Source organism: Chlorocebus sabaeus, chromosome 19 (genome assembly GCF_047675955.1).
Source record: "Chlorocebus sabaeus isolate Y175 chromosome 19, mChlSab1.0.hap1, whole genome shotgun sequence".
NCBI classification, from domain to species: Eukaryota; Metazoa; Chordata; class Mammalia; order Primates; family Cercopithecidae; genus Chlorocebus; species Chlorocebus sabaeus.
This window is the reverse complement of record NC_132922.1, coordinates 62,884-79,261: the sequence shown is the minus strand read 5'-3', so window position 1 is coordinate 79,261 and position 16,378 is coordinate 62,884. Positions and strand designations below refer to the sequence as shown.

Sequence of the window (16,378 nt, the reverse complement as noted above, 5' to 3'; positions counted from 1 at the left end):
AGTGCTCAGCAGCCCCAGTGTTAGTAGACATAGATGCTGCCTGTCGAGGTTGGCACACAGTAGGTGCTCTCTGGCACATAGTAGAAATGCTCTCTGCTATTATCTAGGCAGACAAAGAGGGTCTGCCTTTGTCCCCAAGGGGTCCCACCCCCACCCCAGATGGTATCAGAACAGATTCCCCACTCCATGCTGAGGCAAGTGACTTTTCTTTACCCTAAGTCAGAACTTGGCATGCTATTAGCATTAAATTTCCCCTTATTTCATCTTTGCACGTCACTCCCGCCTTCTACATCCTCAAGGTGTGCTCATTCTGCGTCGCTCCATCTAACACATAGGCTTGTGGGTGTTCACTGCGCGTTCATACACAGTGCAGGGAATGTAGCAGGAGACCCAGGACGAACTGGGCACAATTTCTGTGTCCAGCAGTTGGGGGTGAGGGGAAGGCAGACCTACAAATAACGATGATGATGACCTGGGCCCCCTTCCCGGGATACTGCTGCGGTTCAGCCCTGTACTGTAAAGGTGAAATCGCCCCACAGTAGGTGCAGGCTGTCTTCCTGGCATGAGGAAACTGAAGTTCCTAGAGGTTAAGGAATGTCAGTACCTAGCAGATCTAAAATTTAAGCCTAATTCTGTACACAAAAGCCCACCCTTGGTACCTTGGCTACAAAGAGATATTATGCCCAGCAAGAAGCAGTGTAGTGTTGCAGTATTAGCACTGCGGTGGCTGGACGAGGATGCAGTCAGGAATGGGCAGCCTGTATTGTAGCAAGTTCACAAAAATGTTGACCAATCTCAGAGTGAGGCTGGGAACGGGAGCACCGCGAGACCTGGGTGCATGGGTGTGGGGCCACCCACCCCCTGCAGCCTCACTGAACACACCTGTAGCACGTGTGTCCACATCATGGTGTCCACATCACAGTGTCCACATCATGGTGTCCACAGGGGTGCTCAGAAGGTTGTGTCAGCTTCTGGCTGGACAGCAGGATCATGAGGGCCCTGAGCACTCCAGCCCTCGCACAGGATCCTAACAATGACGTCTGAGCAAGGCATGCAGAGGGGGGTTCATTTTAAGCCTGTTTTGACCATAGAAGAACTGAAGCTCAAAGGGGCTCAGGGATTGGCCTGGGGTCACGCTGCCAGTAGGGGTTAAAATGAAACATGCTGGGTGCTCAGTCTGCAGTTCCCATTTTAATTCATCCATCCATTCTTCCCTTCACCCAGTCACCCAACCTTACTGAATTCCAGCCACTGTGGTTGCATCACCCACCCATGTGGGTCTCTGGGAGGAGCCTCTGAAGGCTTTTTCCACAGGGCACCTCCTTACCTGGGTATTAGCTCTTTCTCTGCCTGAGGCCTGGCTCCAGTGGCCACAGCCCTGCTGCCCCTCATCCTGCCAGTGTGTCACTCCTGCTCATTTCCGACCATCTTCCTCTCACCTCTGGCTGCCTCCAGGGCTGGTACTTCTGCATCGGCCTTGTTCATTCAGGGGTGAGGAGCCCTGTATTGGCCCCTCCAAGCCCCTCAGCAGTTCTGTCTGCATGTCTTGCGGGGCTGTCCCTGCCTTCCTGGGATATCTTCTTAGGGCCTGCTTGATGTCCCCGGGTTTGGGCAGGTCTTGGCCCCAACCCAGGTCATCAGAGTTTGTGTCCTTTCTCCGGGGCCTTCCTCCATCTTGTAGCTGAACGCACACCTCTCTCCTGCCCTCTTCACAAGAGCCCTCCCCGTGCAGCCCTGGGCCTGGGGCACAGAGCTTGGACGTCCAGGGACCAGCGCAGACTGGGGTCTTGCTCAGAGCCCGTGCTCTGGGCTCCCTGTTTCCCCTGCTCTCCATTCCCCGCCCACCACTGGCCCCAACCCCATCTTCTCGAGCATTCTAGCGCCTCGCGCCGCGCTGGGTTCTGCCGTGGGCGTCCGTTGTGTCCAGGACGGTGGCTGCCCCGGGGTGGAGTCGGGACAAGGCTGGCCTCTGTGGGAGGGGGTGCCGGGGTCCCCAGGAGCCTCTTGGAAGGCAGCACCCACCCCCCCACCCCCGCCCCAGCGCCCTGGCTGGTCTCACCGGTCCTTCCGTCCGTCCGCAGGGGAGGACGAGAAGCTGGCGTCCCTGCTGGAAGGGCGCTTCCCGCGGAGCACCTCGATGCAAGACCCGGTGCGCGAGGGTCGCGGCATCCCGCCCCCGCCGCAGACCGCGCCGCCTCCCCCGCCCGCGCCCTACTACTTCGACTCGGGGCCGCCCCCAGCCTTCTCGCCGCCGCCCCCGCCGGGCAGAGCCTATGACACGGTGCGCTCCAGCTTCAAGCCCGGCCTGGAGGCGCGCCTGGGCGCAGGGGCTGCCGGCCTGTACGAGCCGGGTGCGGCCCTTGGCCCGCTGCCCTATCCCGAGCGGCAGAAGCGCGCGCGCTCCATGATCATCCTGCAGGACTCGGCGCCCGAGGTGGGCGACGCCCCTCGGCCCCCGCCCGCGGCCACCCCGCCCGAGAGACCCAAGCGCCGGCCGCGGCCGCCCGGCCCCGACAGCCCCTACGCCAACCTGGGCGCCTTCAGCGCCAGCCTCTTCGCGCCGTCCAAGCCGCAGCGCCGCAAGAGCCCCCTGGTGAAGCAGCTGCAGGTGGAGGACGCGCAGGAGCGCGCGGCCCTGGCCGTGGGCAGCCCCGGTCCCGTCGGCGGCAGCTTCGCCCGCGAGCCCTCCCCGACCCACCGCGGTCCCCGCCCGGGCGGCCTCGACTACGGCGCGGGCGATGGCCCAGGGCTCGCGTTCGGCGGCCCGGGCCCGGCCAAGGACCGGCGGCTGGAGGAGCGGCGCCGCTCCACTGTGTTCCTGTCCGTGGGCGCCATCGAGGGCAGCGCCCCCAGCGCGGACCTGCCATCCCTACAGCCCTCCCGCTCCATCGACGAGCGCCTCCTGGGGACCGGCCCCACCGCCGGCCGCGACCTGCTGTTGCCCTCCCCGGTGTCTGCTCTGAAGCCATTGGTCAGCGGCCCGAGCCTCGGGCCCTCGGGCTCCACCTTCATCCACCCACTCACCGGCAAACCCCTGGACCCCAGCTCACCCCTGGCCCTTGCCCTGGCTGCCCGAGAGCGGGCTCTGGCCTCCCAGGCGCCCTCCCGGTCCCCGACACCCGTGCACAGCCCCGACGCCGACCGCCCCGGACCCCTGTTTGTGGATGTACAGGCCCGGGACCCAGAGCGAGGGTCCCTGGCTTCCCCAGCCTTCTCCCCACGGAGCCCGGCCTGGATTCCTGTGCCTGCTCGCAGGGAGGCAGAGAAGGCGCCCCGGGAGGAGCGGAAGTCACCCGAGGACAAGAAGTCCATGATCCTCAGCGTCCTGGACACATCCCTGCAGCGGCCAGCTGGCCTCATTGTTGTGCACGCCACCAGCAACGGGCAGGAGCCCAGCAGGCTGGCGGGGGCCGAAGAGGAGCGCCCGGGCACCCCGGAGTTGGCCCCGGCCCCCATGCAGTCAGCAGCTGTGGCAGAGCCCCTGCCCAGCCCCCGGGCCCAGCCCCCTGGCGGCACCCCAGCAGACCCCGGGCCAGGCCAGGGCAGCTCAGAGGAAGAGCCAGAGCTGGTGTTCGCTGTGAACCTGCCACCCGCCCAGCTGTCGTCCAGCGATGAGGAGACCAGGGAGGAGCTGGCCCGAATTGGGTTGGTGCCACCCCCTGAAGAGTTTGCCAACGGGGTCCTGCTGGCCACCCCACTCGCTGGCCCGGGCCCCTCACCCACCACGGTGCCCAGCCCGGCCTCAGGGAAGCCCAGCAGTGAGCCACCCCCTGCCCCTGAGTCTGCAGCCGACTCTGGGGTGGAGGAGGCTGACACACGCAGCTCTAGTGACCCCCACCTGGAGACCACAAGCACCATCTCCACGGTGTCCAGCATGTCCACCTTGAGCTCGGAGAGCGGGGAGCTCACCGACACCCACACCTCCTTCGCTGACGGACACACTTTTCTACTCGAGAAGCCACCAGTGCCTCCCAAGCCTAAGCTCAAGTCCCCGCTGGGGAAGGGGCCGGTGACCTTCAGGGACCCGCTGCTGAAGCAGTCCTCGGACAGCGAGCTCATGGCCCAGCAGCACCATGCCGCCTCTGCCGGGCTGGCCTCTGCCGCCGGGCCTGCCCGTCCTCGCTACCTCTTCCAGAGAAGGTCCAAGCTATGGGGGGACCCCGTGGAGAGCCGGGGGCTCCCTGGGCCTGAAGACGACAAACCAACTGTGATCAGTGAGCTCAGCTCCCGCCTGCAGCAGCTGAACAAAGACACGCGTTCCCTGGGGGAGGAACCAGTTGGTGGCCTGGGCAGCCTGCTGGACCCTGCCAAGAAGTCGCCCATCGCAGCAGCTCGGTGAGCAGGGCGGTGTGGGGAGGGATCTGTGCCTTGTCCGTGGCCCCCTCTGTCCTTCCTCTTGTCTGTTCTCTGGCTCTCCTGTTCCTCCTTGTTCTGTTCCATTCCTTCTGTGGCAACCCCCAATCCACCCCCGCCATCCACCTGAATCCGGTCTTGCTTGGCCTGCCTGAGAGAGGAGGTTCTTCTGGGCGTCTGACACATCAGGGTTGGTGCTCACTGTGTCCCTGTTGGTGTCAGAAATGGGAGCTGGGCTTCCCTCAGAGACTCAGGTTGGGCATGAGTCTCCATGGCCCTCCTGGAGGCTCTTGGCCCCAGGGATTCCTGTGGGTTCTCTCTCTGGCTCCTGACGCAGGCTGTCTTTACCATTAAGGGTTGTTTTGTGTTTTACTTTGGAGGTGTGCCTCCCTCCTCCCATCCTCTGTGGCCATGTGGCTGCCCAGTGTGGCCGATACCCGCTGCCTTACAGCTGCCTCCTGCCTTGCTTCCTTTGGCGGCTTGGAGCACACGGACTCCTTTTCTTTTGGGGGATCTGCCACTAACTTTCTGTTTCCCACCCTAGAAACATTTGTCTCTTGGCACCACCTTAGAATCCCTTAAACATGGATTCCCGTGTGTCATTTCTAAAGTGCAGTAAGAAGATAGATGGAAGTCACGCCATCTCCCTGCACTCCATCTGCTCTCTTGCCTTCTCCTCATCACTTCCCTGTCTGTCCTGCCCCTACCCAGAAGGATCTGAGCAGGGGCCTGGCTTGCTGCTGAGGCTGTCACAGCTGCCAGAGCCCTGGGCTGATCCCATAGGTCTTTCCTTGAGGACCCGACTCCCAAGGCTCCTTCCAAAGAGGAGCCTTCAGGCCCATGGGCTGCACGGATGCTGCTGGCAGAGCTGGTCATCCCCCACCCGCCCCCTTGTCTGCCTTTTTTAAGCTGCTTTTGCCTTCTGTGCCCCTAGGCCTCCCCTCCCCTCTTTGGGTCTGGGGGTGGGGTATGTGGATGCCACCTCTTGACTCCTCCTTCTTGCCTCCCGGAAGACCAACCTAGTGGGCCCTGTACTGTCGGCCTTGGAGGACAGAGTTCACAGCATAGCAACGTGTTCAGAACTTAAGGACTTTACAGGTCTTACAAAGGCCTGGCGATTCTGCCTTCTTTAGTTCAGGATTCAAAAGACAAGTGGGAGCTTGGGAAGCTCATGAGGCCTCTCCTAAGGTCCCGGGATGCTGCCTCCAGCTCCTGTCATCCTGGGGAATTGCTCTGGGGTCCTCTCTCCTTTTAGCCTCTTCTAACTCCCAGCCAGACTAGAAAGCCTTCTTCCCAGCATTGCAGTGTTGCAGGTGCCCGTAGAATGGGTGTTATAATTGGAGTGAGCAGCCTGGTCCTGGGCCTCTGTGCAGGACCAGACCCCTGAGGCTGGGGTCTCCTGACCCACACCTGACCAGCCCCCCGTCTTCCCTGTCTGCTTCTCCCTCCGCTCCTCTCTGCCTCTTGGTCTTGATGAAAATCAAAGCCATTTTAAAAAGTGCATAGCACAGTGCCTGGCCTGGTTCAGGCCTTCAATAAACATTTGTTAAATGGATGAAAGAACAAAGCAAAATGCAAATGCTGTCTTTTGTGATTTGAGATCTAGGGAGGTGGCTTAGGACGAAAATCCACAGAAGGACCGACTCAGCGTTCAGACTCATCAGGTGTTGCTCCCCCGTGGTTGGGCTCAGGTGGGCCCAGGTCTCATCACTGGCCCTGTCCTCTCCTGTGAGGCAGCTGCAGGGCAGGGTCAGGGGATTCCTCAGCCAGAACCTCTGGCACTTCCCCTTCTCCGAGTTCATCCTCCCACAGGGCTCTTTAGCATTCTGTCTTGGTCGGGGTAAGGTTCTCTTATCCCTTGGCCCTGGCTTTCACCAGGACCCTGTTAGTTTTTCTTTCTCAGATGTGGGATGGGAAGGACACACCAGCAGCCCTGACCCTTACGTGATGTCTGTGCTTTTACTTAGTAGTTCCTGCAAAATTCTGATCTCTGATTGAGTTCATGTGGGTCCTCTGCTTTTCCCTGACTGATCACTGGGGTCTGGGGACATAGGGCTGTCATCGGCCGGGCTTGAGTCCTCTGTTCTCCCAGGAGCCAGGGGGATGGGTCCGCCAACCTAGCAAGCAGGTGCTGAGAGGGGAGGGGGCTCTCCAGATGGACGTCCAGTGCTGTCCCTGGAGTAAACAGATGCTGGACAGCCTGTAACAACCAATGCTCCTGTGACCCGGCCCCTACCGGCATCAGCAACTCACTTCTTGGCTGGTCATTGGCTTGGAGCCATCAGAGGGCCATGATGTCAGTGCTCAGCAGGTCACAGCTTAGTGCTGTAGTCCTAGGTCAGCCACTGAAGCTCTGTGAACGTCCATCTCTCCCCTGTGAAGTGTATTTACAGCGAGCCGACTGCACAGGCTGTCGCAAGGCTGCACACAGCATCACCTGTGAAGCACCCAGCAGGCCCAGGGCTGGGGCCTGTGGACCCTCGCTGGTGTGAGCTGCCATTGTCCCAGCTGTCACTGACACCCAGGCACTCAGACACCTAGGCTAGGTCTTAGAGTCCTTTGTGGGAAAACAAGCCTATTGGATGCAGCATTGGAGACGGTCCTGCCGTATCAGTTTGCCTTCACACCATTCCATTAGACGGACCCTAACAGAATCTCCATGTTCCAGACAGTGAAACTGAGGTACCACAGTTTCCTTGCAGACAGAACAGTGGTCTGCCTGACCATGAGCCCTGCTCTCTGGCTGCCGTAATCGAGGGCTGCTGTTGTTAAATCCCTTCTGATGACACACAATGGGCTTTCCCTTCACAGAAGTGGCAGGTGTGTGCATCAGACTCACCCCTCTGTTTACTGGTCATGTGTGTCATAAGCAGCACCCAGTGCCACCTCAGTGGCCCACCCAGGCCTGCTTTTCCTTCTCAGTTTGCCTGTGTTACCATCTGCTCCAGCTCACTCTTCCTTTCACCCTCTTGTGCTCCTTCTTGCCTTCAGACCTGGGCTCAACTGCAGCCATCTGGAGGGGGCCCCACTGCCCGTCCTGGGCCCTTAACTTCTGGTGCTTCTGGCTGCAGGCAGCAGGCCGGAGCACAGGACACTTGGTGATGTCTGAGTCCAGTCCTGTTTCAGATCTGGTCCTTTGTCTGCCCACCACGACTGTTGTCAGCTCTTGTCCTGCAGCCCCTAGTGGCCGGAGTCTGGTACTCACTCCTCACTTAGGGATAAAACTGCTGGTGGAACTGTCTAAAGTGTGGGAGGTTCTGACATCCAGGTATGACTGCTTCCTTCCCAGGGCCAGTCCCGGCAGAGGCGCTAGGTCACCCTAGGGCCATATCCTGAGCCGTGTCTCCAGCCCCTTGTGTTCCACAGTGTTTGTCTGCCAGGCCCATCCTTCTCCTCCCTGACTGATACCACGAGGAAGGGAATGCCTACCCACTTTCTCCACAGTGACTCATTCCTGATGTGCTTTAGCCACAAGGTGTTCTGTGGCCTGAGAGCTTTCTGGGCAAGTTAAGCTGTCCTGTATGTCATGGAACCAAAGCTCGGTAACCTGTGGAAAAATGATCATCATCATCTGGGGCCACCTTTGATTTTCAGGGGAAGCAGGAGAATGTGGCCCTCTCATGCTGCCTCTGGAAGGTCCAGGACCTTTGGCCTTTTGAATCCTTGATCCCAGATTTTCCACCTGCTCTGTGCTCCCAGTTCCAAGTCTAACCCTGCTGGACAGACCATTCATCTGCCCAGAGCCCCTCCTCGGTCTCTGGGCCCCACACCTGACTCTGAGGCTGCATTGGGGCATGGCTCAGACCTGACTCGGAGCCCACAACTGGCCACAGGCGCCCCAGCTGTCTGAGGCTCACACTTGTCTCTGAGACCTGGCTCCACACCTGGCTCTAAACTCCATTTGTCTTCCAGGCCCCACGCTCGGATCTGAATCCCATGTGGGGTCTGAGGTCTATAGCGAGGCTCACTTCTGCCTGGGTACTTAGCTTTACATGGGACTCTCACATCTGGTTTTGTAGGTAAAGTTCATGGCAAAATAGCTTTGGAAACACAAAAGGAGGTTATTTGCTGCAGTACTTCTGGTGCCTTTGACAAGCTCATGTGGAGGAGGGCACTGTGTGCTGTGGTCTCCAGACCTGTTAGAGTCAGTTCCTAGATCTCACAGAAGACCTGTGTTCCTCAAAATGGTCAAGAAACCCTGTCCTAATGGCCTGCTGCAGACCCTGCCTGCTAATGTATTTGTCAGGGATGTGAACAGAGCACTGTGTGCTTGGCGGATCACACTGGTAAGCAGGGCCAAGGCCAGCAGGGCCTGCTCTATTGAAACCCAGACTGAATGTGTCACATGCCTGCCAGTGGGGACCCTGCCGGCCACATGCAGCTGGGGCAGGTGTGTTCCCAGGATCCCTGAAGCCTGTTCAGGGAGTAGGAAGGAGGTACAGAGGAGGGGTCATAGGACACTGGGGCCCATCAGAGCTGGAGCTGGAAACAGGCGGGGTGTGAGGAGCAAGATGTGTTACTGCAGAGGATGCACCGGAAGCTTGAGAGCCCATGTCTGGTTTTGTACTCCTCTGAGAATTAGTTCCCTTAATGAGGCCCCTAGTTTGCAAAAGGCCACAAGCCTAGACCTACCCCATGTGAGTGCAGTGGCAGAAGGCCCGAGGCAGTAACCAGGGCCAGAGTGTGGACATTTTCCCGCCTGTTGGTCCCAGTGGGCTGACCGACTTGGGCACGCCTGGCAGGGACATGTCGTCCTATTGTTGCATTTTGTTAGTGCATCTGGTATTTCTGGCTTTGTGCTGGGTACCAGGAGGCAAGGAGAACTGGTAAGAAGTGGAGTGAAGGGCCTGAGACCATGAACGGTCTGGATCCAGAAATGGCTAGGGGGAAAGAGGAGGTCTGGGTTGATATTAGGAGTTGGTCATTGGTTGTAGGGTAAAAAGAGGAGCTGATGGTGGCTCCCAGGCTCTGTGTGTGGCAATGACAGGGTGCCATTCACTGAATTAGGGATGGAGGGACATGTGTGGATACCCCAGTAGAGGTGTTGAACTCATCAGAGACTGTCTGGGTCTTACATGTAGCATTCCTGGGCACATCGGCCATAGCAAACGGTGTGAGTGGATAATGTTGCCCAGGAGAAATTGCAAACTAAGAAGAGGGGAGCTCCAAAAATCCATCTAGGAAGGAAGAGGCCTAGGAAAGAATGTCTCGAAGGGAAACAGATGAACAGGTCAGCAGCGGGGTCTTGCTGACGGCCTGGGCAACTGCGGGGCAGAGGTCGGAGTAGGGAGGGTGTGGCAAGGCCAGACCTCTCTCACTGGCTGAGAGTCACTGGGAAACAGACAGTGCAGGATTCAAATGTAGGTGGAAAGACGTGGGGCCTTGGGGGCCTCAGCGTGGTCTGGACTCAGCCTCTTCAGGGCGGCCGCTGGAGGTGTTCGTGGGTGATGGTGCCTGGTGAGGTATCACATGTTAGAAGGGAGGTGGCCCAGAAGCTCTTTGGGAGGCTGGCAGGTGCTGTGGTGTGGCTGTTCGGCGGCCGGAGCCTGGCCAGGGAGGTGGCGAGATGGCTGAGAGTGACAGTGGGTGTGCAGGGAGGCCATGGGAACATGGAAGTCAGACATGGACACTGCTCGGGTTTGTGCCCTGGGGATGGTGTGGGCAGTACCCTGTTCCCCAAGAGAAAGAGAAGCAGACACCTGGGCCATGGGAGACCCCAGGCCCCTCCCTCCTGTGCCCTGGGGCCTTTGAGGGCACAGCCTTCCTTGGGCGTTTCCTCTTGGCCTCCTGACATCTCCAGCATGCTCTGGGAGGCGGGAGCAATGTGACTGGCTCTCCTTACGTCTCTTGCCCTCTGGCTCCCTGGGTGCCTCTGGAGCCAGCCTGCCCTCTGCCCAGGTCTCCAGCTCAGCCCCTGCCAGTACTACCCAGACAGGCACAACTCTGCTCTGCCCAGCTTGGACCTCCTGGAGCCCAGACCCTGCTCTGGGCTCCAGCCGAGCCTCCTGGCTGTGCTGCCCACGCCTGCCCTGTGCCTCTGCCTTCACTTCTGTGGTCCTGCAACTCATCAGTGTGCTTCAGTCACACCTGAGACTCCAGGTACACCTGCCATCACAACTCCATTGAAAGCTAAGCCTTGGGGCAGGGGCAGGGCCAGGATAGGTGTCCATCCTGTGATGCAGGTCCCCAGGCCAGGGCCACCGTGTCAGGTCTGGTGGGTAGAGACCAGGTGCATATTCCTGGTCCTGTTCCTCTCTGGGTGTCCCCAGTCAGGTCCCTCAGAGTGATTCTCTTGGAGTCTCCCTTGACAAACCCCTCCAGCAGTCACCACCACCTGGGCACACACCCCCAGGGGACCCCCCTGACCTTACACCACCCGGCACCTCCCCTCGGGAATCCCCCCCAACCCTGGCTGCTTCCCCACTTTGCCCCACTGTGCAGGTGGATCCATGGAGGCCAGATCCAGTGGGAGCAAAGACAGCTTATTCTGGTGGTTGGTGCCTGTGCTAAGGCCCACCTCAGGTGTTCTTGAAGCCCCTTTCTTTTGGGGGGCACAGTATGGCCTCTTCAGGAAGCTCTGCTCTGGATCTGAGCAGCTGGGAGGAGGCAGTAGGGACAGAGGCTGAGGAGAGGACAGAAATGAGGTCCCGTGGGAGAGAGAGAGCTCAGATCTCCACAGAGGGCTGACTTCCCACAGGTGGGAGAAAAAAGACGAAACCTGCTTTAAGGGGAGCCCCATGCCTGTGTGGGGCAGGCACTGGTGATGCTGTGTGGTGAGGACAGCACAGAGGTTGGGGTGGGGGGACTCAGCCTGGGCAGGGGCAGGGAGGGGGTGGGAGGGCCACTGGAGAGAGGCCTGGCCAAAGAGGATGTCAGGGGCTCAGCACCCCCAGGCGCCAGGCACCTGCCGAGCACTGCAGCCACGCTTGTGGTTCACCTGCACTTGGAGACTTGCACAGGCGCCTCTCCTCCACCAGCAGCTCCAACTTTGTCCCTCCCACAGCAGCTGGGCCCTCTGCACCTGAGTTCCTCCCTCCACACCTGGCTGCCCATTGTGTGGTTGCAGCTGTGGGTCGCGTGGGCCTGGCCGGCTAACTCTCTCTCTCATTGCTCTCTCCTGCCCATCTGCATGTGGCTGCTCTGTCGAGCTGCGCCGTGGTCCCGAGCGCCGGCTGTGTAAGTGAGCATGCTCATCCCATGCCTCTTGCCGTCCACACGCTGTGCCTGTCTGCTGGGTCTCTGCTCTGCGTGGCTGTGAGAGGCTCTGGTGCCACTGACAGCCCCTTGAGGCTTCCCCTGACCCAGTGGGGATAGGGATGGGAATGGGAGGACATGGGAGTGGGTTCTCTGTGGAGCCATCACCTCAGGTAGGCCACCTACCACGGCAGAGCCAAGGAGGGGCTAGAGCTCTAGGGTCCTGTCAGGTGAGGCTGGGAAGTGAGCTGCCATCGGTTCTTGCGTGTGTGCGTGCATGCATGTGTGCGTGTTGCGTGTCTGCGTGTGTGTGCTGCTGCCACTGCGGCATGTCTGCAACGCGTGTGGGCACCGTTGCTGCTGTTGTGTGCTGTCTGTGCAGGAGGCTGCCTTTGTGTTGTGGGTGTGCACAGCCTCACACCTGCCCTGCATGTGCTGCTGCTCCATACGGGTACGAGCCCTGCCTGGTGTCTGTCTCCTGTGTCACGGACCTGTTCAACCTCGTGCTGCTGCCAGCCTTTATCACGACTCAGCTGTCCCTGGAACTAGCCCAGGGTCCCCTGGGTCTTCTCATGAGAGCAGAGCTGTGTGGGGGGTGGGCGGTGAAGGGTACTGCCCAGGTCTTACCGTCCAGGGCATCTGTGGATCCCGCCGTGCCCAGAGCCGGTGTCGGAGGCTGGCAGGAGGGAGAAGCCAGCCCTTTGCCATGAGAGGCTGTCTTTTCTTTGGTTGGGCTGCACTTGGAGCCTGGATGGAGTGGAGGGGGCCACCAGTCATTCCTCATATTCCAGCCAGTCACTGGCTCTGGTCCCAGGGGCCAAACGAAAGGGCCAGGGTAACCATAGGATCCCACCCTTATTTCTTCCTCTGGCCGGGCTACTCCCGCCAGCCCCAGCCCCAGCCCCAGCCCCAGCCCCAGCCCCTTTCCTCCTGGACCCTGCCCGCTCCCTTCCGCCCGTCCCCGCTTGGCTGTGCGCCCCTCACCTGGCGCTGACCCCTCTCCCTCCGCAGGCTCTTCAGCAGCCTCGGTGAGCTGAGCTCCATTTCAGCGCAGCGCAGCCCCGGGGGCCCGGGCGGCGGGGCCTCCTACTCGGTGAGGCCCAGCGGCCGCTACCCCGTGGCGCGACGCGCCCCGAGCCCGGTGAAGCCCGCGTCGCTGGAGCGGGTGGAGGGGCTGGGGGCGGGCGCGGGGGGCGCAGGGCGGCCCTTCGGCCTCACGCCCCCCACCATCCTCAAGTCGTCCAGCCTCTCCATCCCGCACGAGCCCAAGGAGGTGCGCTTCGTGGTGCGCAGCGTGAGCGCGCGCAGCCGCTCCCCCTCGCCGTCGCCGCTGCCCTCGCCCGCGTCCGGCCCTGGCCCCGGCGCCCCCGGCCCACGCCGACCCTTCCAGCAGAAGCCGCTGCAGCTCTGGAGCAAGTTCGACGTGGGCGACTGGCTGGAGAGCATCCACCTGGGCGAGCACCGCGACCGCTTCGAGGACCATGAGATAGAAGGCGCGCACCTACCCGCGCTTACCAAGGACGACTTCGTGGAGCTGGGCGTCACGCGCGTGGGCCACCGCATGAACATCGAGCGCGCGCTCAGGCAGCTGGACGGCAGCTGACGCCCCACCCCCACTCCCGCCCCGGCCGTGCCCTGCCGGCAGGGCCCCCCACCCCCACCCCGGGCCGCGGGCTCGGCCTGCCCCTGACGACGGCGCCCGGGCCAGGAATGTTGCATGAATCGTCCTGTTTGCTGTTGCTCGGAGACTCGCCCTGTACATTGCTTAGTGCTCTCACCGGCCGCCCAGCCCACCCAGCACACAGTCAGGAAGGGCGTGGACCAGGGAGGCTGGGGCGGGAGGGGCCGGGGGTGGGGTGCTCTAGCCTGACCACCGCCTTCACAGCTCCTGGTGGCCATTCTCCCAGAGGGGAACCTAGTCCAGCATGCGAGGTCAGGACCCGCCTTGGTGACTCGGGGGGAGGGGGGAGACACTGGGATTCTCATGGGGGCCAAGGAGCCCCCCTGTTTTGCATATTTTAATCCACTCTATATTTGGAACGAGAAAAGGAACAAATATCTCTGTCCGTAATAGTTTCCTCTCCCCTCCCTTCTACTTCCACTGGTCCCACTGCAGCTGCCCAGTCTTCCATCTCCGGCCCCTCACTGCCACTGCCACCCCACAACGGGGCAGGGGACGCTCCAGCTGGTCTGGGGTTGGCCAGGGCCCCAGCTCGGCCCCTCCCCTCGCTGAGCTCTAGTGTGCCCCACCGACCTTTCAGGTGCTGCTCGTGGGGGGAGGGGCGGCAGGCCGCGGGTCCTGCTGTGCACCCGCGGGACCAGCCGGCCTGGGAGACCATCGGCCGGGGGGGTGAGGGCAGGGCCCTGCCGCTCCACCGCAGCCATCTTCCTCACAGGGTCTCTCCCCAAGGAGGGGGCCAGTTTGGTCCCCATGCTCTTGGGCAACTACAGCAGAGAAGCCTCCCTGCCTTGGACCCCAAAGTCTCCTGTCCTGCCCTTTGTGTGTGTGGGTGAAACTGGGTGCGTCTGAGCACGTGGGAGCCATGTGTGTGCCTGATTACTGAGTGGCCCAGGGGCCGCTCTGGACTAGCGTGGGGCTGTGGAGGCGTGCACAGTGTGCATGCATGGGGTGTGCCTGTGAAAGCACCCTGTCTCCTCTTCCAAAGAAAGTCAGAGGCCATCCTTCACCCTGGGTCCTGCTGTTTGCCCAGCCTGTCCTTCCAGAGCCTCACCCAGCCTGAGCGGGGGTCCCTGGTGAATCCCTGCTGCTTGGGGAGGCCCCAAGGGCCCCTTGGAGGCAGGGCCCCCACCTTGGGCTTCTGAGGGGATCCTAGGGGGACCCCTAGAGTCAGGCCACCACTGGCCCTGGGGAGAGTCAAAGGCCCCCGAGGGTGCCCAGCCCCCCACACTGTGACTCCTCACACTCAGCAATGACCTGTGGGGTGGGGGCCCTGGGATGTTTTTAAACCTAGGGTTTGGAGTCTGGACTAAGCTCCATCCACGTCACTCACAAGTTTCTGTTTATATTTCTAGCTTTTTTTAATAAAATAAAAAAAAAGACAGAAAACAGAAGTTTTCACAACCCAGGGGCCTGGCACGCCGGTCTGTGCCTGCCCGCCCCGCCCTGGCCCACCGGCCCCACTCCCTGGGCGCAGAGTCACACCCACTCACCCTTCCGCCAACAGTCCAGGTCACACAGCAGCAGTCACTGTAACAGACTGCCACATACACACTCGGTCTCACACTCACCTGTGGGTTTTGGTTCCGTTCAATTTGGGTTTTTAACTTTACAGGGTCAGTTCCGCTTCACCTCCTTTTGTATGGAGTTCCATCCGGGGGGTTTCACCCCCTGCTCCAGTCCTGAGGCCTCCTGACCCTGACGTTGTGATACACCCCACAGAGATCTATGTTTCTTATATTATTATTGATAATAATTATTATAATATTATTATGTAATAAATTTATAAGAAATGAAGCCATGTCTCAGTTGCCTGCTTGAGGGGATATTTGTCTCTGTCCCTCATACAGGCCACACAAACCTCCTCAGCCTGGACCACATGCACGGGTGACTCCCGGATCCCTATCTTTGACCTCCATGCCTAAGCACCCGGCATCTTCCAGCATCTTCTCCGAAGTCTGCTGGAACTCAGCCCATGCCTCCTGCACCGAAGGCTTTTCTCTGTTCACCAACCCACTGAGTAGCACCTCCTAAGGGGGAGGCCGCTTGTCCCCCATGACCTCTGCCAGGTTTTAAGGCTAGGGTTTAAGACTTGCTTCCTCCAGTGTCCAGTTGTTTTTAAATTCTGCTGCTCCTGTCTTGGAACCCCCTCACATCTCTCGCAACTGTCCTACCCCACGGCTGCAGACCAAATTTAGGCCTCACTCCTTCCCTGCTGATTCATTGGTTTTTCTGTTTCCATTTCTGCCCTCTGCTCACAAACACTAGCCTGTCTGTAAATGCAGCTGGTGGATGGACCCCATGAGCCAGTCCAGCCCAGCCAGTGCTGCTGTGATCCTGCCAGCATCCCCTGCTCCCTCTGAATGCACACATGCTGCTCGCCAGTCTCCCCTCACCTCCTGCAGTCCCCGAGCCACCATGATGCTTCAGGGCTCTATGTCACACATGCCCTCCTCCTTCTGCCTGGATCACCCATCGTTTGCCTGCATCGAGCATACATAGCTTGGAGGCTGATCTCTGGATCCTGTCTTCCAGGACGTCTTCTCTGACCCGCCCTCCCTGGAGTCGGAGTTAGAGGTCAGGCTCTGCATCTGCACAGCCCTGGTGCTATCTCAAATTAGAGCAAGTTGGTGCTTTTCACCTTGGGTTGTCTGGCCAGGTGGATGTGAGGTTTACTTTTTGTTCCCACCCCGAGCCAGGCACCAGTGACAAGACATTATCCTTCAGGAGCACACAGGCAGTCATGTAAGCAGTCGATAATGAGGTAAAAAAGACATGTCGGCCGGGCGCCGGTGGCTCACGCCTGTAATCCCTGCACTTTGGGAGGCCGAGGCGGGCGGATCACGAGGTCAGGAGATCGAGACCATCCTGGCTAACACGGTGAAACCCCGTCTCTACTAAAATACAAAAAATTAGCCGGGCACGGTGGCGGGCGCCTGTAGTCCCAGCTACTCGGGAGGCTGAGGCAGGAGAATGGCACGAACCCGGGAGCGGAGCTTGCAGTGAGCCGAGATGGTGCCACTGCACTCCAGCCTGGGCGACAGAGTGAAGACTCCACCTCAAAAAAAAAAAAAAAAAAAAAAAAAAAAAAAAAAGACATGTCCTGGGGTGGCACCTGGTGGGGGTGGCCAGCCAACAGGAGGGACAGAGACC

General features: G+C 60.2%; 1 protein-coding gene across 4 annotated transcripts in view; it reads left to right on the top strand.

Annotated features, from left to right (window-relative positions):
- Positions 1–15,022, top strand: part of SHANK3 (SH3 and multiple ankyrin repeat domains 3) — a 58,527-nt gene extending 43,505 nt beyond the window's left edge. For 2 of the 4 annotated variants that reach the window (XM_038007223.2, XM_038007224.2), the window contains 2 exons: positions 2,082–4,335; positions 12,559–15,022. In XM_038007223.2, the coding sequence (XP_037863151.1) occupies positions 2,082–4,335; positions 12,559–13,150 (2,846 nt within the window). In that variant the 3' untranslated portion in view covers positions 13,151–15,022. The remainder of the gene's footprint in view (positions 1–2,081; positions 4,336–12,558) is intronic. The other 2 variants (XM_038007225.2, XM_038007226.2) reach the window with 2 other exon arrangements.
- The last annotated feature ends 1,356 nt before the right edge of the window (positions 15,023–16,378 follow it).